Source organism: Mastigoproctus giganteus, chromosome 6, assembly GCF_048544385.1.
Source record: "Mastigoproctus giganteus isolate SK-2022 chromosome 6, ASM4854438v1, whole genome shotgun sequence".
NCBI lineage: Eukaryota > Metazoa > Arthropoda > Arachnida > Uropygi > Thelyphonidae > Mastigoproctus > Mastigoproctus giganteus.
Window position 1 is genome coordinate 126,964,254 of NC_143580.1, and position 24,397 is coordinate 126,988,650.

Genomic DNA, 24,397 nt, shown 5'->3' on the forward strand with positions numbered 1-24,397 from the left:
ATACTCCCCACCATTACTCATGGTGGTGAAACTTGGGCACTCACCAAAAGAATGGAAGAGAAGCTGAGAACTACACAGCGAAGAATGGAATGAATTATATTGGGAATCAGAATGTTAGATAAGAGAAATACATGGATTAGGCAGCAAACTCAAGTAAAGGACATTCTTATCAAAACTAAAGAACTAAAATGCTTGGGCAGGCCACACAGCTCGAAGACATGATGACAGATGGACTAAGAAAATAACAGAATGGTACCCAAGAGGAGATGGAAGAAAACGGGTAAGGCAATGGCGGAGATGGATAGATGAAATTCATGAGTTTGTGGGTAGAAAATGGATGGCCATTGCACAAAACAGAAGAAACTGGAAAGTTGCTGGAGGAGCCTTGATCCTGCAGTGGATTGAAAATGGCTGATGATGATGATGGGTTGGAGGTTGAGAAGACTAAAGAAGATATTTGTTGACAGACTAACTGCTGTAGACTAATTTTCAGGAAATACAGGGTTGTTAAAATTAAAGCATCCCTATGTAGAGGGATCTAGAGCTAGTTCTAAAGCTCGTACTGAGAAGAAATTTGGACAACAGGTACAATAAAGAATGCACTCGCCATTTATTGGTGTTCAACCAGGTAGAGGTCGAAAACGAGTGGACTCCTCTCGTGTTGAAGATGTGGCTGTGGCTGAAGTCAATTTATCAAGTCAATCTCCAAGTAGTAACGCAAGTGTGCCAGTTGTTTCTTGTGAAGTGGACATGCCGAGTTGCACTGTAAGGCTAGTAATGTATCAGGTGTTGCTGTACTATCCTTAACTGCTGTAGCAAGATGCACATGCTACAGCAGTTAAGCATAGTGATGCAGGTATTCGTTTCACATACACACTTCAGTTTCTGGTGCAAATGACAATGGATATCACTTGGCCAGGGAACATCCTTTGGAGTGATGAAGCCCACTTCTGCTTAAGAACAGACCCCCCCACGAGTTATCCAAGAGGTCCCATTGCATTCTCCAAAAGTGACAGTGTGGTGTGGATTTACAGACACATTGATGATTGGGCAATATTTTTTTGAACAGGTAACACTAAGTTGACCCCACACCTGTTCCGTCACTGGACAGAGATATTATGAAATGTTGGCAAATTTCACAATACTAGAGTTGAAACAACATGGGTGCCTTCAGGATACCATATTCATGCAAGATGGTGCACCACCCCCACATCCACTGCTAAGATTGCTAAGGCAACACTTTACAGACGAAAGGGTCATCAGCCATTGTTTCCAGACATCTTGGGTGGCCGACCGGGCTAGCCGGGTGGGTAAAGTGCCTGCCTGGCAACCCAAAGGTTGCGGGTTCGAATCCCGCCTCGGGCTTGGATCAAAGTACTGTAAAAACTTTGGGAGGTGCATTATGGCCACAGAAGCCGATGTGGCAACAACTACCCCCCTCCCCCCAATAAATAAAACCATCTTGGGAATCCCGATCACTGGACCTCAACCCCATGCGACTTCTGATTGTGGGGTTTTTTGAAGAACCAGGTGTATCGGGAAGGATGACAAACTCTGGCAGATCTGAAGACAGCATTAGACGTCATGTGCTGGCTATTCCAGTTGACATACTACCTTCTGCTGTAGAAAATACTGTTCTTCACCAAAATGGAGGACACACTGAACAATTGTAGCACTGTTCAAGTGATTTTTTTAGCCATAGCGCCATACAATGAAATTTTGTAACTAATTTTTTTCCAATAAATGGCAAGCGCATTCTTTATTGTATCTGTTGTCCAAATTTCTCTTCCGTAAAAGCCTCAGAACTCGCTCCAGAGCCCTCTACATATGGATACATTATTTTAACAACCCTGTACATATGAAGGAAAGTTGTTCCAGAAAATGGCAGTTGAATCAAACGAGGAACGTGAAAAGTTGGTTCTGTGAGCTGTGTTAGCTGGTGGCTAAACTTGTTCGGACTGTTTTCAAGGAGATAGCAGGAATTATAGAAGCCAATTCAGAAGAACAGTACCCATGGAAGTATCAGTAGAAAAGGAATGCAGCAGAAACAGAACATCTATGAGACAGAATGGAGAGGCACTGTTAGAGATGCGTCATTAATTAACCTAACTGCCTTCTTCTGAATGGAATCTAGAAGCCTGAGAGAGCTTTTGGGGGAACCACTCCAGCTGTGAGAAGAATATTCTATGAAGAGCAGATTTGTGATCTGTACAGAGTGTACAGCTGTTTGGAAGAAAAGTAATTCGGAAAGCGAAAGAGAAAACCAAGTTTTTTATATACAGAGGATACAATATTTGTAATGTGTTTGGGCCAAGACTGATTAGAAGTCAGGATAATCCCCAAAAGAGATATCATCTTGCCTAGAAATCAGAGTGTCACCAAAGAAAAGCATAGGAGCAGAAGAATTTCCTTTTTGTGAGATATAAGACAAGACTAAGTTTTAGAAGGATTGAAATCAATTGAGTTGTTTTTGCTCCACTGGATAATTACCTGGAGATTGGCATTTAAAGAATTGGTAGCAGATATTCGAGAAGTTCACACTAATTGAGCAAGGTTTCTCGAAATGGAAAGTGAAATGAAATGTGCTATCATCGGCAAAACTATGGATAGGATTTCCAAAAGAAAAGAGTGGGGGAAAGAACTGAACCTTGTGGGATACCAGCATTAGTGGAGAAGTTAGAAGACTGAGAGCCATCTACCATCACCCTCAGTGAGCAGTCAGAGAGAAAACTGGATAACCAATTACAAAAAACAGTAGGCAACCCATAAGATGGAAGCTTGTTTAAAATACCTTTATGCCAAACACCATCAAAAGCCTTTGAGATGTCAAGAGCAACTGCATGTGTTTCATCAAAATTTTCCACTGAATTTGTGCATTAATGGGCAACATAAGCCAAGAATATTACCAGTGAATAACACTGAAGGAATCCATACCGGCGATCGTTGATCAGATTGAAGATTTCTAGATAGAATGAGTTGGCAATTAATACTTTTCTCCATTACTTTAGAAAGAGCATAAGTAATTGCAATGGTATGATAATTGGATGGGAGGGTTTTGTCACCCTTTTTAGGAACTGGCTGGATATGAGAAAATTTCCAAGCAGAAGGAAAAACCCCTTTGGAATAAAAGAGTGAAAAAAGGCGGCAAAGAATAGGAGTAAGTTCAGGAGTGCAGGTTTTGAGAACGAGTGGAGAAACACCAACAGGTCCTGGAGTTCCATCGACATATAACATCGACATAATCTTTACTAGGTACTGAGATTTTCATCACAAATTTTGAACAATTATCTAAAAGTATCCAGCCTCTATCATCTCATTAATGTTAAGTTTTGTTCATTTACTGTTATTGTGTATTGTTCTTAATAAAATTTCAAATATTTCAATTTTAGGCATGTCACTATATTTATTTATTTATTCACCTTAACATTGAAAAGCAGTGATACTTTTCAGATTGTAATTTCTCTGAAGTGAGCCTTTAAAAGCAAAAGTTTTTTTTTTTTTTTTTTTTTAAACAAAAGTGAAGTATTTAAAAAAAAAAAAAGTAAGTCATATTTTTATAGTTTTAATAAAATCTACAAATAAATCACTGACAGATTTGGTGCACAGAAAAGTTTTGGGAATTTGCATTTTTATACACAGCCCGAAAAAAAAACTGTAACATGAAAATATAAATTTCCTATTACATGTAACAAGATAGAGAAAATGTGAAACAATTTTTTCTCGAATCACTCAGTGCCACCTGTAAAACAAATCAAACTTTGAATATGGCCAGTGTACGGGAAAGGGGTTGGATACCACTGCTTTAGATGAACACTGATGAACGTTGCAACATTCATTTAAACACAATCCCGAATCAGGCAAAACAAGTCATTTTATCTTTATAAATCTTCAGGTCAATATTTAAATTTTTTTATTTATTACCGTTTAATTAAGTGTGATAAAGCTGAAAAATTTATCTGCATTTATGAAAATAAACATATCAAATATTTATAATATATAACTGAGAACTGGAGTCATGAAAAGTATATTTATGCATTAAAAGAACATTAATGTACATTCTGATATGATCATTTTTGAGACTTTTTTGCCATTTAACTGTGAATCTCAATTTACATGTAGTTTATGTGGAGTCTACTTATCTACCTGCCTGCAATGGATATTTTTCTGCCTCTGTGGATTGAAAGATGCATGTATTGTACTGCAATTCAATATTTTTAATACATTTCAATGCAATTTAATTTAACAAACTTATTTCAGAGAGCACAAACCTGCTTCAAGAACTCCTCTAGAGCCATTTCACCTTGCGCCACTAAAATAACATCTTTAATGATAACTTCATTTCGTTGCAAATCCACATCCCAAACTTGGCCGAGAGTTAAATCTGAGAGAATCCAGTTGACACGAAGCTGCTTCATTAGTTGTTTCCAATGACGTTCTTTCAGGGCATCTGATTTTAATTCTACAATGAGCATGTTTACCTATAAGTGTAAATGGAATAAATTATTTATTTCTGTCAGCACACATTTTAAAGCTCTTTTTAAAACAAGCATTTAAGTGAGAATTGAAATATACAATTTCGTACAAGTTACTGCCTAATCATCAGATTGCATTAATTATATAAAAAGAAAAATACCAATATCAAAAACAAGAAAGAATGTTTGAAGACAGCACCGAACTCTGTGTTGATATAACCATGTTTATTTCTGAATTGAAAATATGTACATAATGGAAGTTAAAACAATTTGTGGTATTTTCTTAACACTTTTTCCGCAATAGCTATCTTTGCAATATTTCCATCACAAAATGCACTTTAGTTACAAGAACTTTTGATTTCAATTCATGAAGTTCTTATGACCAAACTTGTAACTAGCACCCATCCCCAGGCAAGTTAAGTACAAAATATATATTGTTTAAAAGTAAACAATTAGGAGAGCTGCTTAATGGCATATTTTGCATTCCACATCAATAAACAAAATAAAGAACACCCACAATTAAGAATAAACAATAATAATAAAGATATATGAAAACTGCAAAAACTTGAATAAAATCAGAAAGAAAAGAAAACAAAAGAAAAGTTGCTCGAAAACTTAAGGCAGGAGCAGAGATTTTTCGTGCTGGGAAACTTTGGAATCGGTATTTTGATTTAATCTATCTAGATTGATTTCTATTCAGACTAATTCAAGAAGATTTCACAATATAGTGACAAAATTTATAACCTAAGCAAATCATATACAAAATTCAACTGAACTACATTCCAACAATAATAGTAAATTAAGCTCTATTTCAGCTCTGATCCATACTATCTAATTCCAACAATAAATAATGAATAAACAGTTGTTAATAATTATACTTTTGTAATGAATGCATTGAAGAGCAGCAAAGAAATAAATGAAGGGTAAAAGACTTCAGTTCTGAAAATTGCAATGTCTGGAAACTAGCCACCTGCAAGGAGATCTGACTGAGGTGTGTTTAAGGCTCTGAATTGATTGAGTACACTAAATGTTAATGTCTTACTCTTGTTCGGGCTATGCAACCACATGAGAGGGGCATAAATATAAATGGGGGAAGGATGGCTGTATGATATTCTTCTTGCATTAGTAGTCACCCATTTCTCCCTACCCCCAGTACTGTTTAAGCTCCCTTGCATCATTTGCCACTGGAATTCATTCATCACCAGAACCTTAAGTAACAACATATAAATGTAATCGTTACTTATTTGTGTATATTACTCTGTGTTCCTCACTTCATCCATTTCTAGTTCCTCAGCAGGAACAAGATGTCTCGCTGGATTCTTTCAACTGTCAAAAATCTAATGATAGCATTCTCTCTCTCTCTCTCTCTCTCTCTCTCTCTCTCTCTCTCTCTCTCACACACACACACATACTGCAACTAACTCAAAATTCTTCTACATGCACATATTGAAAAGAGGATTGATAGCTTCCAAGTTTTGACCTGGACAGTCTAGCATTTCTGCCCTTATCCAGGCAAAAGGTAGACCTACACGTTACTAGGTAGGTATCCCATGATTTCTGTCCACTCAGTGTACAATGGCTCCATAATCTATTCACAACCAGATTTGAGCACAATATAAATTCAGCAATGTCTGCCCCCATAAAGTGTTGAAGATACTGCATGAAGGATGTATAATTTCTGGAGGCATGTAGTTTGCAGCTATGTTATGTTTATGAAAATTTTGTTCAGTGTCTAAAATCAAACCTCACAGTCATATGGAATTTGTCATGGATATATGACATTCAATTTCATGGATATATGACTCTGGCTTTCAATTTTCATTCAGGTTCCAGGTGAAGCGATTGCAGTTTACAGAAGAGTATTACTGTAGTTTTCCTCTTGGTTAATTGACAGCCATTGCATTTTGTTAGAGTTTTGATTTTAGTTACAGAGAGTCCTCGTTATTCAAGGATAACAACTGGTTCCAGAAAATTCCACTTAAAATGAATTCACTTAAAAAAAAACAGGGAGCAAATTTTCATAATGTGTATTATGTACTTGTACATAGTAAAAATAGATTGCAGGAACTGAAAAATGACAATTATTTTATTAGACATTTTTTTTATATATATATATAACACATTAAACAATGTAAGGTTAAGTAAAGTTTATTGAAGTAACACTATTTAACCCCAGAATGCCGAATCATATTCTTTGCTCTGCTTTCGATATCTCCTTCATTATTTAGGATGGTGTGAATTGTTTTTGCTGTGATCTCAAGGGAATGTGCAATATCGATTTCTTATTCTCCACTTCTTTTATGATGTATAACTTCTAATTTAACATTTAAACCATAACCTTTGCACTGGGTTGGGGTTTTTTTGTGATTTTTATCATCAGCACTTTTCTTTGAACGCATAGTTAATAAAAATAAGAAAATTAAGAATTCACTTAACGTAAAAATTACCAAAACAATCAAACGTCTATTGCAAGCAACAGTAAACGAGAACCTCACCACAGGTGGAGGGAGGGAGACAAGTCAACAGGACACTCGCAGGAAGAGCAAGACAGAAATAGTCAAGTGTGTAGTGGGGTTGGGTGCTTCAACCTAAGTCGAAAGAAAGTACGTAGATACTATTACATTTTTTGTTTTCGTATTTTTATTTGTTATTTGCAACCTTGCAACTGCAGGGACTCAGATAATGAACATTTGGATAGCAGGGACCCCATGTATTGCTAATTGTAGTTGTCTTTTAAATAAATAAATAAATTTTCTGTTTATACTCCGGGACGACCAAACAATCAGAGGAGTTTACAAGATACACAGAATACAAGAAACAGCACCGTATTCAGCAGTCACGGGCTTGAACCCCAGTCACTCGAGGCAAGTGTACTTATGCACCCCACCCGAGTGCCTGACCACTAGGCTACGGCGGCCCTACTTTTGATGATAGCCATAATCGATGATTGACAGGAAATAGCAGGATCGTCTGCAAAGTTTCCACTGAAGCTGGGATGTCTCTAGTAATGCCACTGGTACGTAATGCAAAAAGATTTGCACTAAAATCGATCCTTGAGGTACTCCTTCTTACATATGAATCATGGAAGCTTATCCTGGAATTATATATGAAAGGTCCTGAGATGGAGAAAATTCCGAAAGAATCGAGGATGGTTACCTCTCAGTCCAAAGTCTTGGAGGAATCCATTTCTCCAGGTTGTGTTAAATGCTTTATTAACATCAAATCTTCATCATGTGTTGTTTTCACAAAAGTGTTTTGAGTTTGAACTTTATTGTTGTTGATGATGTGGTAATTTCTGGCACAAGGGCTACTTAGACCATATTGCACCTCCCAGATCAATTGACTTTACATATGAGAACTGCCTGGGGAGCAGTTAAAAACAATTAAGAGAGATTTCATTATTTACCCATGATGCTGTTGAGAGACAAAGGTTCTTGCAGATCTGAAGTGAAACTGAAAGAAATGCATCGGGCATTGTTGAACAATGCTACATTCTAGGAGTATACTGTAAGTTTATTGTGCATGGTTGTGAGCAGTGCATACACTGTGGAGGATCATTTCCTATAAGCAGATAGAGATGGCGAGGTGAGTATGACCTATTCGGGTTCTGACTAAGGTTACTTCTTTTCTTTTTTTTTATGAAGGTTAGAAGTCCATACTTGTGGTTCACGTTTTAGTTGAAATATTTTGTTATTTGTTTGCATTTTCCACAGAAGTGTCCGTTGTTCCATAAATGTTTTCTGGATATTATGTCCATAGTCAGGATATGGGACTAGATCACTTGCTGAAGCTATACCAGAGGTATACTTTGCAGCATCATCTGCACATTCATTTCCTGGAATACCACTGTGGCCTGGGATCCAAGAGAAGATAAGTTTGCTGATGCTCGCAAAGACATATCAGCTCATGTTTTATGAGCTTTAATAAAGGTTTGTTAGGTGAGAAAGTGTTTTTCAAAGCTAAAAAGAGAACCCCGTGTGTCAGTATATATTTATGGTTTTATTTATTGACAGGAGTGAGATGTTTTTCAGGCCAAGCTTAATGGCATAACTGCTGCATTCAGCAGAAAGTAAAACTGAAACAGTTGTATTAGGGAAAACAGTGCCCACTTGACTATCAGACTTTGAACCATCAGTGTAGACCTTAATAATGTGGGAATACTTTTGTGTATGAGCAAAATGTAGTTGTTGGATGCTAATATCTGCTAGAGAACCTTTACCCCATTGCTCAAATTATTCATCACAAGAAAGTGTGAAGGTAGTCTCCACAGGGGATCTGGATCTTTGATTCTCTCAGGATAATACCAAGCTGAATGTTGCAGTATTCTGTTAGATTCTGAAGTCTGATACCAGTAGGTGGCCGAATTGCTCTGGGTTCATTTACATAGTGGGTTTGCATGCAAATATGATGAATGGAGAGGCTTTTAAATTTAGCTGAGTAGGTCAGTAGCAAAACCTTTCTTCTGATGCTGAGTGGAGGTTCGTGAGCCTCAACAAAGACTTTCAACTGGTGATGTTCTATATGCACCTAGGGCTATTCTAAGAGATGAAGTGTTATGGGCCCAAGAAGGGCTAAGGTGCTCTCTGTAGCTCAGTCATAAACAGGTTCTCTGTAATCTAGCCGAGATCTAATCCACTTATAAACCTATATGTGGATCAGGGTATAATGATCTGCACCCAAGATGTGCTGGAGATGACATGGAGTATATTCATTTTCTTTGTGCAAGTGCTTCTTAGATGTTAGATCATTATTCCATTTCATATTTAGCATTAGTAGAGGCACATGATGCAAGAAAACAAGCTTATAACAACAACAGCAAAAAAAAAAAAACCTTCCCATTTCATTGATCCAATCATTCCAAATGTTTGGAATGATTGGATCGGTTTGTCTAGTTCTGCGTTGAATTTATTTAAGCTATCAACTTCCACAACAACAGATGAAAGTTTGTTGCAGCAATCAACTGCCTGCTAGCTAAAGGCAAACTTCCACACATCTATTCTACAACTGCCTTTCCTCAGTTTGACTCTATGCCCCCTCAGGTTTGTAATCTGAGCAAGCAAGAGGAAGAATCCCATCAGCATTGAGCCTGTTCAAGCCATTCAAGGCCTTATACACCTCAATTGTCAATGATATACAGGAATTTTTCCAGCAGGGATAAGGAGGTGATTATTCCCTTGTATAAGGCAATGGTCAGGCCACACCTTGAGTACTGTATACAGGTCTGGAGGCCTCATTTCAAGAAGGATGTAGAGCTGCTGGAACGAGTACAGAGAAGGGCAACAAGATTAGTGAATGGAACAAAGGGTTGCTCTTACAAAGAAAGGCTTAAGTTTTGCAAATTACAGTGTCTGGAGACTAGGCACAGGCAAGGCGATCTGACAGAGGTGTATAAAGCCTTGAATGGTTTGAGCATGCTCAATGCTGATGGGATTCTTCCTCAGAATAATCACCTGAGAGGGCATAAATTCAAATTGAGGAAAGACAGATGTAGGATAGATGTGTGAAAATTTGCCTTTTAGCCAGTGGATAGTTGGTTGGTGGAACAGACTTCCATCCCTTGTTGTGGAAGTTGATAGCCTAAATAAATTTAAGGCTCAGCTGGACAGGTATTTTGAACGAACAGAGGGGTGAAGTGGAAGCAGTTTTTTTTTTTTTTTTGGCTGATGCTGCATAAGCTTATTTTCTTGCATCATATGCCTCTACTAATGCTAGTCAGATCACCTCACAGGTGCCTAGTCTCCAGAAGCTGCAAGTTGCAGAATTTAAGCCTTTCTTCATAAGAGAACCTCTTTGTTCCCTTCACCAGTCTTGTTTCCTTTCTCTGTTCTTATTCTAGCAACTGTACATCCTTCCTAAAATCAGGCTTCCATGCCTGTATGCAGTACTCAAAGTGTGGCATGACCATTGCCTTATACAAGGGGATAATCAACTCATTATCCCTTCTCACAAAATTCCTTATATCATTGACAAGACACCATGACCTATTCTGGCAGCCTGTCTGCACTGCTCAGAAAGTTTATTTCTAGTACATGGCAGCACCAGCGTTCAATTCACAGCTTCAGTCTGTTTTTTCCACTACGTACTTACGGTTTTGGCTCTATGACGGAGCAGAGTTGTCCTCAAAAATGCAATTGGTAAACATCCCCATAGTGATCTCTAATTGTGGGAAGTGATTCTGTCTCGAGAATTACTTTGTACACTTCAGGATTCACTGTACCCTTCACATATTCAGAATGACCAACTCCTCTATGTGAAATGCAACATTTGAAATGTAGAAATATTTCACTATGGAGATGATACAGTCAGCATGAGATTCTTCTCCTTTTCTTCATCTAACTGTCTGCTGGCCATCCAAACCATGCAAGTTCAATTTTGATTCATCAGAGGAAAATAACACATTTCCACTGATCCTCAGAACAACTAGCATGCTCTTCTGCCACTATAGGTGCTTGTCTTTCAGTTTCAGTGTTTTTTCCTGGGTATGTTTTTTCCATGCTACTAATCCTGATGAGAAAAGGCATCTATGCACTGTACAGTACTTGCCTTTACCCTCCTCTTCTGCTGTTTTGAGATCTGTCAATGAGGACCTTCTGTTTTGGACACATGGAGTAGAAATTTGTCCTGTGCTGTAGAAGATATTCCTAGACGTCCATAGTAATTCTCTTAATAAAAGTGCCACTGTTTATTGATTACAGCGAATCCTTTTAGCTATTTCATGCATAGAATATTCCCTGCATTCAACACAGCAGGAACATTTTTCCTACGTTATATTAAATGTGAAAACCTGGCCATGCAATGGCACAGAATACTAGGCTTATGCACTGTATTTATAATGGCATATGCACTGTATTTATAATGCCTCTAGGTTGACGCAATTATGTATGGTACATGACATCAAAGAGAGATGGATGATGCAATAAGGTAATACTATTAAAAATATGAGATGTGACGAACTTTTGAGAATAATTTTGTTTTCGCAAAATGGTCACACTGTAAACCGTTATGTCCTCCCGCTGTGTAGCCTGAACCCCACTACTTCCATGCAAAGGGTAAACGTCATCAGTCGTTTCAGTCATTGTACAAGTTGGTTCGTGTAAAGACTCGTTTCAGTTCAGTGTTACAAGAAAAATGAAACCCAATTTAGAGCAAGCAAAGAGTTGTGATAAAATTTCTGGTGAAAAGGGGAGAATCAACAATGGATATTTATGAAAATTTCAGAGTTTATGGAAATGATATCATGTTGAAAACATGCATTTTCAATCGGGCAAAACAGTTTCGAGAAGGACGTGAATCCATCGAAGATACTGAGTGTTCAGGGCGTCCTTCCACGACTCAACATGACGAAAACATTGTTTGTGTGCATGATCTTGTTTGAAGCGATAGGTGGTTAACCACAAGAATGATTGCCAAAAAACTAAACATTAATCAGGAAAGTGTTAGATTAATTTTGACTGATAATTTGTTGATAAGGGAAGTGTGTGTTCAGAGCTGGTACCGAAAAACCTCTCTCATGAGCAGAAAGAAATTTTGGTTGCAACATTCTCAGGAGATTTTGGAAAGCATTGAAGATGTTCCAGATTTTCTTTCTCATGTGATTACAGGGGATGAAAGCTGGGTACTTGCTTACAACCTCGAAACAAAAAGGCAAAGTAAACAATGGAAGGAAGCTTCCTCGGCAAGACCCGAAAAAAGCGAGAATGTCAAAGTCAAAAGTGAAAACCATGTTAATTTGCTTTTTTGATTGAAAAGCAATCGTCCACAAAGAATTTGTTCCAACTAATGAAACTATAAATCGACAATTTTACCTTCAAAGTTTTGGAAAGCAAGCGAGTTTTAGCTTCGCAAGCAAGTCAACCGGGTTCAACCTGAAATTGCTTCGTCATGGATGTTGCATCATAACAATGTTCCCCCCATGCTGCCATTGTAGTGAAAGAGTTTATGGGATAGTTTAAGGATAAAGCCTCAGGTTACGTAAATAGTTTAACTAATTTACAAGTTAGTGCATTTGCATCATTTCTGTACAGAGCCAATTACATAAGTAGTTATAAATTGGCATCATTAAGTATATCTCATTGTGAATATCATCACAAGTTGTCATGATATTACATTATCCTCAAATAAGTAATGCTTCATCATAGAAGACTATTGTTATCTATTCTCAGCAGATACCATCACCCATACGGCACCGTTTCGGGGCTTATTGGCTACTCATCAGTGGGTGGGCAGGTACTGTGGTGTTGCAATAATGACAACCCAGTTGCGAAGTATAAATCCATATGAGAGATGCCTGATGGTGTGGAGTAATTTAGATCATGGTATAGTTTAGGGCTGAAGCCTCAGGTTACATAAATAGTTTAACTAATGTACAAGTTGGTGCATTTGCATCATTTCTGTACATAGCCAACTACATAAATAGTTATAAATTGGCATCATCATATCATGGCAACTCGTTGTGAAGGTATTCACAATATGAGATATACTTAATGATGCCAATTTATAACTACTTATGTAGTTGGCTACATACAGAAATAATGCAAATGCACTAACCCCCCCCCCCCCCATTTTGTTTTTTAGGCCTTGCCACTGAAATACTTGGAAATTAGGTGGTGGAGCCTGCAGGAGTACTTAAATAATCTACTGGGTGTCTGACCTCGTGGCAAAGTGTGGGCAATGGTGGGTCCCAATAGGGCCCAACGGCTAGATGGTCGGAGAAGCAACAGGGGAAAAAAAAAACACTACACAACAGACCACTCTCCACACACTTTAAATCTCTGGCCTCCACAGAGTTCTGTGTCACTCACAAAGAATACAATGCAGAGATGGGGGAAACCCCTGGTGCCATCAGATAACTAACACACTTTACACTACTTGCACAATTATTCCCAAGTCTTTTTCATTTTCCATTTGCCCTAAGTATAGTAACCAAGCAGTTGGTATATTCATCTAGGATTACTGCTATCCATATGCAATACTTTCCATTTGTGATGGATGACTGCCTTTTCTCAGTCCATCTACCCAATTTTTCTAGATCTCATAGCAGTAGGAAATGTTGATTATTGTCATTAATCCCCCTGGAAACCTTCGTGTCTTCTGCAAACTTTGAAATTAGCCTGATATACCTTCATCAATATCATTAATAAATACAGAAAACAACAATGGGCCCAGCACCAAACCCTTGGAGACTCCACTGATAACTGTCTTCTCTCACTGACTCAACCATTCCTTTATCCATAGCAATAACTTGCCCATAATGCCACACTGTTCCAATTTGTACAGGTTTATGTGGAATCATAACCGTTTCTTTCCACAGTGAGGCTCAGCCACCCAACCTAACTTGAGAATTTCAGTTCTAATCATTAATTGTGATAGTTAATCCCGCAATATCCAGATCCACATCCATTAACAATCCTATGTATTTCACTTCACTTATTGATTTATGTGATTTTACTGAATTACTATGTCCTCCCCCACCCAAAGAAAGGTGTCCTGTCAGTCGTGATGAAATTCTTCTAGACTTTATTCAATTTGCATTTTGATTTTCCTTCTGTTTTTGGTTTTTTTTTTTCACATCTCAGTGTTTTCGAAACGCAGAACATAAGATCACTACACAAAGCTCTGTTGTACTTTCTCAATCTGAATGCAAGTGATTAAGTTTTTTAAGTTTGTTGTTAGGCTTACTGAATTATTATAAATATATAAATTTTACTCGAAAATTTTAATGGATTTTAATTTTAAGATATCAAGAACAAAGTCATAGCTTCAATAACTGTTTAATACCTTTGTATATCCTTGAATAAGTCGCTTGACATATTCATATGAAGCATATTGTCGCAATCGAGCAGGGAGTTCTTTGAGCTGACTAAGTAATCCATCTAGCTGCTGGCGAAGCTGAAAAGGTAAAGAAATGAATAATATATAAATAACTTGATATAGAGAAGTCAGAAGGGGTTTACCAACAAATTATAACACCCAGCAACAATAAGCAAGATGATTTAAAATATAAATAAAATCATGAATAAATCAAAGTAGAAAAATTCATTGAATCTGGACACAATAGCTATTGTTAACAATTGAAATAAATGAGTGAGTTTTATTATAATTTCATATAGGGATGCTGAACAACAAACTTGTGGCCAGCTTGACTGCACTGCTGATAAATTAAGAAACAAATCTGTTAAATAAGAGAGAGAGAGAGAGAGAGAGAGAGAGAGAGAGAGAGAGAGAGAGAGAGAGAGAGAGAGAGAGAGAGAGCAGAATTAACTGATTACAAAGCTGCCAGATTTTATAAGAGAAAAATTGTTTAATGAAAATAATAAAATTTGTTAATACAGTAGTATTCAAAATGGCAGTGCTACATTGCTTAACACAGTGGGTGGTAGCATCCCAATGTGCAGCAAAAACAGTGTAGGCCAAATGACAGGTTCCCAACTTTCTTTTTAACTTGTAGAAAATGATGGAATTTTTTTGAATTCTGCATGAACAATTCCAGTATTTCACTTTTTCTTAATTGTTTTCAGTACTTTAATAAAAATCTAAAAATTTTAAAACGTACTATGTTTCATATCTCTTATTTAAAAAAAAAAAAATACATTAATTTCTGTATAAAAATAGGAAAAAAGATTTCAGACATAACAAACCTCAACACTCAGTCTCTTCCACTGTCTAGCTTAAAAAAAAAAATCCATACAACTACAACAATGAGCAAGCAAGTGTATATATTTATTTGAATATAAATATGATTAAAAAAATAAAATACATGCTGTTTATTGTGATCACAGATACTGTATCATTCACATAATATTAGTTATCAACTTTTATGAAGTTTCAATTAGATATATACAAATACATTAAAAAAAAAAACCATTTAATGTTATCAGTGCTTCAGTTTATGTTTCCACTTTTTTTTTCTTATCATGGTTTACACATGGGCAGCAGAAGTAATTATGTAACATCCCCATTTGTTTTGTTTTTTTTTTAAACTCCAACACAGTGTGGGGCTAGTTATTGATTCTGCTTTATACAGTTTGTATTGGTTGGGAGAGCCATTACTCCAAGAAAAAAATAACGTATCTATACTTCTACCAATGTGACTGTTTTAGTTTTCTAATCGTTGATTTTAATATTTTCTTTATATGTTTTTAATGGTTAGTATAGATTTCTAGAAATATTGTGGCAATTTTATTTTTATTGATAATTTTCTCGAAGAAACAGTGGACAGCCATACCAAATTGTTTTACATTTCTTAATTGTAATCTTTTTTTTTTTCTGTCCAATTCCACCTTTTTAAGTAAAAATTTCCACTGTGCATCAACAAACAAAAAACTAAACAGCTGCATTTTTGATTCTTTCGTCATTTTCATCACTTCAGCCCAGTCAAGTGACTGCATTGTATATATTCAATACCATGTTACCTCAGTTTTCATGTTTATTTTAAAATTTTCTACATTTCAACAGTGCATGAAATTTGAAATTATGTATGGTGCTTCTTATAGATCATTGTGAGAAAGTATAAACTTTTGTGTCTATGTCTTTATTATATGTGAACAATTTTTTTTTTTTTTTTTTTTCTAAAACGATTAGGGTGGTTATAGTTATTTATTGAACTAGTTGAATTTTTTTCACAGATGGAAAAAGGATCTTTGAAGATGGTAATGCACGGTCCTCAAATGCTTTGGGGAACACAGTGAAGATATCACCCATCTTGGTCAGCCACAAAATTTACCTGACCTCAATCCAACTGAACACCTGTTGGATGTTTTGGAACAAAAAGCAAGGCATATGGATACTGAACTGTCATCTATTCTCACATTGTGAAAAGCCTTACAGGCAGCATGGCTGCAGATCCGGATATCTTGATATCTAGCGGAATGAATGCCTAGACTTTCTCATCCTTGGTATTTGAGGTTGTCACAGACATTCTCACAGATAAGCCAGACAAGCAGTACTTCCTACCTGGGAGTCTAAAATGCTGATGGAACTGATATGTGGGTGACACTTAAGTCAAGTGGACCCAATTTTGGCTAATTCCAGATGGTCTGTGACAGCCAAATCATCTGCTTCCACCTTCATGATGGTGGGACAGTTAGTAATCCTGGGTATAACCTCCATGCACAAGTACATGGTAGGTGACCACCCAGGTATGAACCAACATAAGCAGGGGTCAAGGTGTGGCACCCACACCACATGGAGGAATGCTGCCCCTCTATGTTACCAGGCAGTCTAGGTGATAGATGCCTCTCATCAATCAGTGCAATACCACCACTTTGCTTATTGGAGGCCTGATGTGATGGAACCCATGTTTAGTATCTAGAGCTAAGTTCCAGTCAACCCTTCCCCATCTCTTCCATCATGCAGTATGATTGATGACTTTTGAGGTTATGATAAACATCGTGACAAGATCCATTATTCCTTACATTTCAAGGGTACAGCTCTAAAACGGTGTTCGCAGGCCGGCCGCTAGTTAGCACACCGGACCAAACCTATTGGTAACTCTCTAGGAGGCTTCGGGATCAGCTAGTGTATAATCTTGCTACCTCTACTCTGCCAGATAGTGACCAGGAGGGAGTCCGAGTAGTGTGTATGCGGGGAGCATTGTCGAGGCCATTATGTCAAGGATCTGGGTATATTCTTACCATGTGTATGCCATATCCAAAAATTTCATTACTGCATACAGCATGTCCCACCCACGTTTTCTTACCATTGAATACACCATGAATTATCAAACTAATAGAGAAAGCTTATCTGCGAAAATATCTAAACTCCCAAACACTTTGTAATTCATTTCACAAATATACGTGGTCTCAATTCTAATCTCAACGATGTCCATTTCCACTTGCAGTCTGCCAAACCCCATGTACTTTTTCTGACAGAATTTCAGTTATCGGTTAATTCAACCACTGCTCATCTCAGATGCCCAAATTATTCTCTGTATGATTCCTTTCGCCTCAAAGGTGGTACTTGTGCATATGTCTGTTCTGATATTCCCTGCCAGAGACTTGGAAATTTGGAATCTCCTCTCTTTGATGTTCTTTGGCTTAAAATCTCTCTGCCTCATTGTCAAATTCATCTGTTGTCTCTATCGTTCTCCCAACTCCACTAATCACTTGGAGCTCTTTGACTTCCTCTCTTTGCAACTTGACTTTCTCCAGTCCAACTTTCCTAACAGTGAGGTAATTTTCCTTGGTGATTTTAACGTTCACAACTCCAGCTGGCTTCCGTTTTCTAGTCACACTGACCCAGCTGGTCGAGATGCTGAGGCTTTTGCAATTACTAATGACCTTGCACAGATTGTTCATTTACCTACAAGAATACTGGACAATCCTAATCACAGCCAACAAGCTTGATCCGTTTCTCACAAACAACCATTCTAAGTACACGTGTGAAGTGAGAGGTCCTTGTGGCACTTCAGATCACAACTTGGTGATTGTCTCTTCTCCAATGGAACCTTTATCTCATGGCTATTCCCAACCTTGTGTTGTTTCGCATTACAAGAAAGCAAAATTGGATGACCTGTGAGATTTCTTTTCTTCTTTTCCTTGGTCGGATTACTGTTTCAAAACTTCTGATGTCAATGTTTGCTCAGATCGTGTCGGTGGAATTATTCTTGCAGGAATGGAATCCTTTATCCCACACTCCACTTTAAAATCTCGTCCTTTATCTAAATCTTGGTTTTCCAATAAAGGTGCTAAAGCTGTTCAAGAGAAGAATGTTGGATATCATAATTGGCTTGTTTCTAATTCTTCAGTTTCATTTTCTGCCTACACCAAAGCTTGCAACAATTGAAAAGCAGTTATTAATCAGTCAAAAACTAGAGTTTGAACAGGCTAAGAGTAGAAAACTTGCTTCTTGCCCTAATGGTAGCCGAGCATTCTGGTCTCTTGCCAAAACTATTGGTCGTAACTTTTGCCCATCTCTGCTCCCACCTCTGTCAAAACCAGATGGTTCTGTCATCACTTCAGCCAAGAATAAAGCTGACCTGCTAGCATCCCATTTTTCTTCCAACTCATGCATTAATAATCTTGGTAAAACACCTCCCACCCTTCCCAACACGTTCCATTCAATGCCTCCTGTGGTCTTCCGTCAAAAGGATGTTAGAAAGATTTTGACGAATCTTGATGCTAAGAAAGCTCCAGGTCCCGATGGTATTTCTCCACTTGTTCTCAAAACCTGTGCTCCTGAACATACTCCTATTCTTTGCCGCTTTTTTCACTTTCTTATTTCAAAGGTGTTTTTCCTTCTGCTTGGAAATTTGCTCATATCGAGCCAGTTCCTAAAAAAGGATTACAAATCCTTCTCATCCAATTATCGTCCCATTGCAATTACTTCTATTCTTTCTAAAGTAATAGAGAAATCAATTAACCGCAAACTCAAACTACCTAGAAACCTTCCATCTGATCAACGATCACCAGCATAGATTCCGCCAGTGTCGATCCATTTCTGGCTTATGTTACCCATTTATGGACTAATTCGATGGAAAGGTTCAGTGAAACACAAGTTGTTGCTCTTGACATCTCAAAGGCTTTTGATCATGTTTGGCATAAAGGTAATCTAAACAAACTTCCATCTTATGGTTTGCCAACGGTTTTTTGTAATTTGTTATCCAGTTTTCTTTCTGATCGCTCACTGAGGGTGATGGTAGATGGTTCTCTGTCTGCTAACTTCTCTACTAATGCCGGTATCCCCCAAGGTTCAGTTCTTTCCCCCACTCTTTTCGTCTAGTATATTAATGACCTTCTTCCACTGACTGGAAATCCTATCCATAGGATTTCTTCCACTGACTGGAAATCCTATCCATAGGATCTATCATAGTTTCGCCGATGATAGCACTTTGCATTCCACTTTCCATTTTGAGAAACCTTGTCCTGCTCAATCAGCTGCAACTTCTCGAAAATCTGCTACCAATTCCTTAAATGCTGATCTTCAGGTAATTCTCCAGTGGGGCAAAGACAACTTAGTTGATTTCAATCCTTCTAAAACTCAGTCTTGTCTTATATCTCGCAAAATGGTCGCTTTAGTGACACTCCGATTTCTAGGCAAAATGATATCTCTTTTGGGGATTACCCCGACTTCTAATCTCTCTCTCTCTCTCTCTCTCTCTCTCTCTCTCTCTCTCTCTCTCTCTCTCTCTCTCTCTCTCTCTCTCTCTCTCCACAAGCACATTACAAATATTGCTTCCTCTGCATCTAAAAAACTTGGTTCTCTCTTTCGCTCTCGGCGTTACTTTTCTTCCAAACAGCTGCTCACTCTATAAATCGCAAATCCGCCATATCATGGAATATTGTTCCCACATTTGGGATGGTGCCCCCAAAACCTCTCTCAAGCTTTTTGATTCCATTCAGAAGAGGGCAGTTAGGTTAATAACGATACATCTCTAACAGAGTCTCTCCACTCGCTGTCTCATAGACACTTTCTGCTGCATGCCTCTTCTACAGATTTTCCATGGGCACTGTTCTTCCGAATTGGCTTCTATAATTCGCTCTCTCCTTCAAAACAGTCCGAACACGTGCGGCCACCAGCCAACATCCATTTACTGTCCAACTTCAAACTCACAGAACCAACTTCCTCATTTATTCACTCAACTGTTGTTTTCTGGAACAACATTCCTTTATATGTATTTCCTGAAAATTACAGTCTACAGAAGTTCAAGTCCGATATCAACAAAAATCTTCTTTCGTCTACTCAACCTTCAACTCAAGCACGGTACTAAGTACTACAGGCTCTCATACCTCTCGTGTTTGGGGTTTACATTAAAAAAAAATAAATAAATAAAATAAAATTTTCCCAAAGACAAGAGCCAAACCAAGATTTTATAAGTGGACTGACAGTCATGTAATCCATAATGGCAAACATTAGTTGGATTAAAGCTCAAGATAGTGTTGATATTTGATGGATTCCTCCATTACTATGAAAAAGGTAAAGAGCTATGGGACAATAATTGAGAAGGGATTTCTCATCCTTTGTGGAATTGGTAGAATAGGAACAAATTTCCACAAAGAAGGAAAAACTAGGGAAATAAGAGAATGTAAAAAGGCAATGCAACAGAAGTAAACTGCAGATCAGGAGTTAACCAAGGACAGATGACGAAATTCCACATGAACCTGAAAATTTCATATCAAGAATGTACAGAATTCTTCTGATGGTGAAGTTCTAGAACACTAAGGGAGAAAATGAGTGGAATATGTTTGGTACAGCAGGAGCTGTTTGACCAAAATCATCAATGATACAATTAGAGGAAATTGTCAGATGCTAATAAGTCAGCTTTATCTTCAACTGAGAATGCAACAGCTGTGAGGTTATAAACAGTGATGGAAATATATATGAAAATTGTGGCCAATAACATTTGCCAGAAAAAATAATGTGTAAAAAAAACTGACACAGAACAGGAACATAAACTTCCATTAGGACCTGGAGATTTCTTGGCAAGGATTGGTCAGAATTAATCTAACATCTTTCTCTTGGAAGATGTCAAAATAACTACTTGTTAAACCACTTTTGTGATTTGTTAAATCACAAAAGTGGTTTATCAAGTAGTTATTTTGACACCAGAAAGTGGTTTTGTTAAACCACTTTTGTTAAACCCAAATTTGTTAAACCACTTTGTTAAATCACAAAAGTGGTTTAACAAACAGTTTACCAAGTTAATCTATACACGAGTGTGAGAAGAAATACAGGATACTAATAATTCTGCTTGTCTTTAACTGAGGACGCACCAAAACCAACAGAGACAGGAGCATTAATGGACAGAGTGTTGCAGCTATTAACTTTGGCAAGAGACCAATAATGCTTGACTACCATTTAGAAATGAAGCCAGATTTCTATTCTTAAAAAACTACCTGTTCAAAATAGAGTTCGGACTCATTAATAATTGCTTTACAATTGTTGTGAGCTTTAGTGAAAGCAGAAAATGAAGGGGAGATTTGAATACAAATCAATTGTGATATTGTACATTATCCTGCACGGCTTTAGCACACTTACTGGAAAACCAAACTGATAAGAATGAGGTTTTATAGTGGTACGGAATAAAAGTTATAGTTTCAAGAATAATATGACTGATACAACCTGAGCAAACATTGAAATCAGAAGATGTGAAACAGTAAACAGTGGTTAAGATTGTTTGCATTTCGGTAGGTATGTGAACAAGCTGTGTGAAGTCATTAGTAATTGCAAAAACTTTGACATTCCACAGTTTGACGTTTCAAAGTTGGGTCCATGAAAACAGAAATGAAACTTGAAACAAGCCAACCAGAGTCGTGAACTTATAAATCGTCAAGGAATATTACCTCGCTTTTAGAAAAGTTAGAATGGAGAAAGTAGAATTTCCCAGAAGTCAAATAATTTCAAGTGATTAGCTGCATTCAGAAAAGGATAGAGGAAACTAATGAATTTGACAGAACCGAGAAGATAGATTTTAAGCCAGAGAATAACAAAAAAGAGGAGATTCCAAATTAGGAAGTCTGACAAGAAATATCAGTGCAGATATTGCCTTTTAAGTGATAGGATTCATACAGCAAACAGTTAAGGCAACTGATATGAGTTGTGGTTGAGGCAATGATAAAGGCATCAATGAATACTATGACAAATGAGATCTAGAAATTTAAGTGGAGCTTGTCACATTGTGGATGGAAATGAACATTACTAAGATTAACTCTTTCAATGTATATGAATAAGGAAGCTTCTGAGGGGTTTACACGTTTTCACAGATAAGTTTGTTCAATTAGTTTAGGTATTTATGAATCATTCGGTAGATAGAGCAAAAGCAGATGAGAATATGTCATATGAATTCATGAAATTTCTGGATATGGTGCACACACGTGCACGCACACACACACACAATATATACCTAGCTGCTTGGCATTATGTGGCATTTACAATCAGTGGCCTCCAATAACCAATCAGAATTGACTGTTTATGATTTTTGATTTCTCATTTTGTACTCAAAAATACATCCCAATAAATAATTTTTTTGCTTTTACTTGTTTCAAAAGTACAAGCAAAATCCCTACTTTTAATAGTAACTTATTTAATAAGAAGCTTTCTTTTAAGTTTATAGAAATTCTCAGTACTCACTTTCCTTGGCTGAACTGATAGCCATGGCTGCTCTTTCATTTGATCAATCAGTTCCCATATCTTTGATAATTCAGACCAAACTCCTTTCAAATCTTGAAGTTCTTCAAGGGCAACTTGTAATCTTTCATCACTAGCAGACATAATACCTTGAGAGAGAGAGAGAGGACAAGAAGAGGGGAAAAAAAAGTATTTTTGTTCATTAAATGTCCTCACACAAATACATACATTGGTGCCTCGCAATTCGACATACTGCAATTTGACAGTCTTGCAATTCGACAGTCGGATTTTGCGGGCCAGCGCAAATGCTACATGATGTTTCAAGATAGAATTCTTTGCTGGACTACGTAGCTGCGTTTAATGTTACTAAATAGTGACGGTTGCTTCATACATTTTAAACAATAGTATTAAAGAGCGGGAGTAACATTTAACCAATGATAGATAAAGCAGGAATAGATCGTACAATCGTTCAGCTACATTAGTCGCCCTCAAAGATAGCTTACAGGCATGCCGTCAGTTCTTCCTCAGTTATGAGACATTCTCTCGTTAATAATCTTAGTCTGAGTTTGTTTGCTCGAGTTGTTTGTGCTAATTTATAATTCTGCATTTCTCATAAAGTAAAAAAAATTGTGCTTTGGCAGTTATTTATTTTTTGAGGGAAATTTGATAATCGGTCCAAAGAGAAGTCAACAGCAAAATAATTCAGGAAAGAAACACTTGGCTGAGCATAGAAAATAAGAAAAAAATTATAGATAAAGTGCAGAAAGGTAAAAGATTTACAGATGTAGCTCAAGAGTATGGCGTACCTAAGTCAACCGTGGCAACTTTTTGGCAACAAAGAGACAAGATTATAGGTGCTTGGATGTTCGCTGGAGCAATGAAAATTTCTAACAGAAACGGATCTTTAATCAATGAAGAAATGGAAAAGCTCTTCTTACCTGGATTAGAGAAAGACAATGAAAGGAGATCCAGTAACTCAGGCAATGATCTGTGAGAAGCTAGGTTAATTTTTGAAGAATTGCAGAAGAAAATTCCAGGACGTATTTCAGATCAAACTGATGAATTCAAGGCAAGTCGTGGGTGGTTTCACAGATTCAAAGGTAGAACAGATTCCATAGTGTTCTCAGACATGGGGAAGCAGCTAGTGCAGATAAAAAGGCTGCAGAAGAGTCTGTGAAAAAATTTGAAGATTTAATCATGAAGGAAGGCTACTTGCCACAGCAAATTTTTAACGGGGATGAAACTAGGTTATTTTGGAAGCGCTTACCAAATCGAACATACATCACGCAAGAAAGAGTGACGCTCCCAGGACATAAGCCTATGAAAGATAGGCTTACCTTGTTATTGGCAGCAAATGCAAGCAGAGACTTTAAAGAAAAGCCACTTCTCATTTACCACTCTAAAAATCCTCACTGCTTTGGGAAGAAAATTATCAAGTCCAAACTGCCAGTGATGTGGAGATCCAATGCAAAAGCCTGGGTAGACCAGAAAGTCTTCAAAGATTGGATTTTTGAGGAGTTTGCCCGGAGCGTAAAAAAATTCCTCATTGACAATTTACCTTTGAAAGCACTGCTGATTCTTGGCAATGCTAGAGCCCACCCCAAAAACTTGGCGAACATTCTTGAAATTGACTCTAATCACTGATCCAACATCACTGATCCAACCTATGGATCAAGACGTAATTGCCTGTTTTAAAAAAACTTTACACCAAGGCTTTGTTTCCACAGCTTTTCGACATGACTCATTCTTCTGATAAGACACTGAAGGAGTTCTGGAAGACTGAGTTCAACATTCTTCACGCCATTTCCTTTATTAAAACTGCCTGGGAGGGAGTGACACAGAGAACCCTTCGTGCATCATGG

The 24,397-nt window shown here is 37.4% G+C and overlaps 1 protein-coding gene across 2 annotated transcripts in view; it reads right to left on the reverse strand.

Annotated features, from left to right (window-relative positions):
- Dhc64C (dynein heavy chain, cytoplasmic) overlaps positions 1-24,397 on the reverse strand; it is a 1,460,071-nt gene that overhangs the window by 1,091,909 nt on the left and 343,765 nt on the right. For both annotated transcript variants that reach the window (XM_090376486.1, XM_090376487.1), the window contains exons 25-27: positions 22,539-22,684; positions 14,250-14,360; positions 4,269-4,478 (exon numbers count right to left, since the gene is read on the reverse strand). In XM_090376486.1, coding sequence (XP_090232612.1) covers positions 4,269-4,478; positions 14,250-14,360; positions 22,539-22,684 — 467 coding nt within the window. The remainder of the gene's footprint in view (positions 1-4,268; positions 4,479-14,249; positions 14,361-22,538; positions 22,685-24,397) is intronic.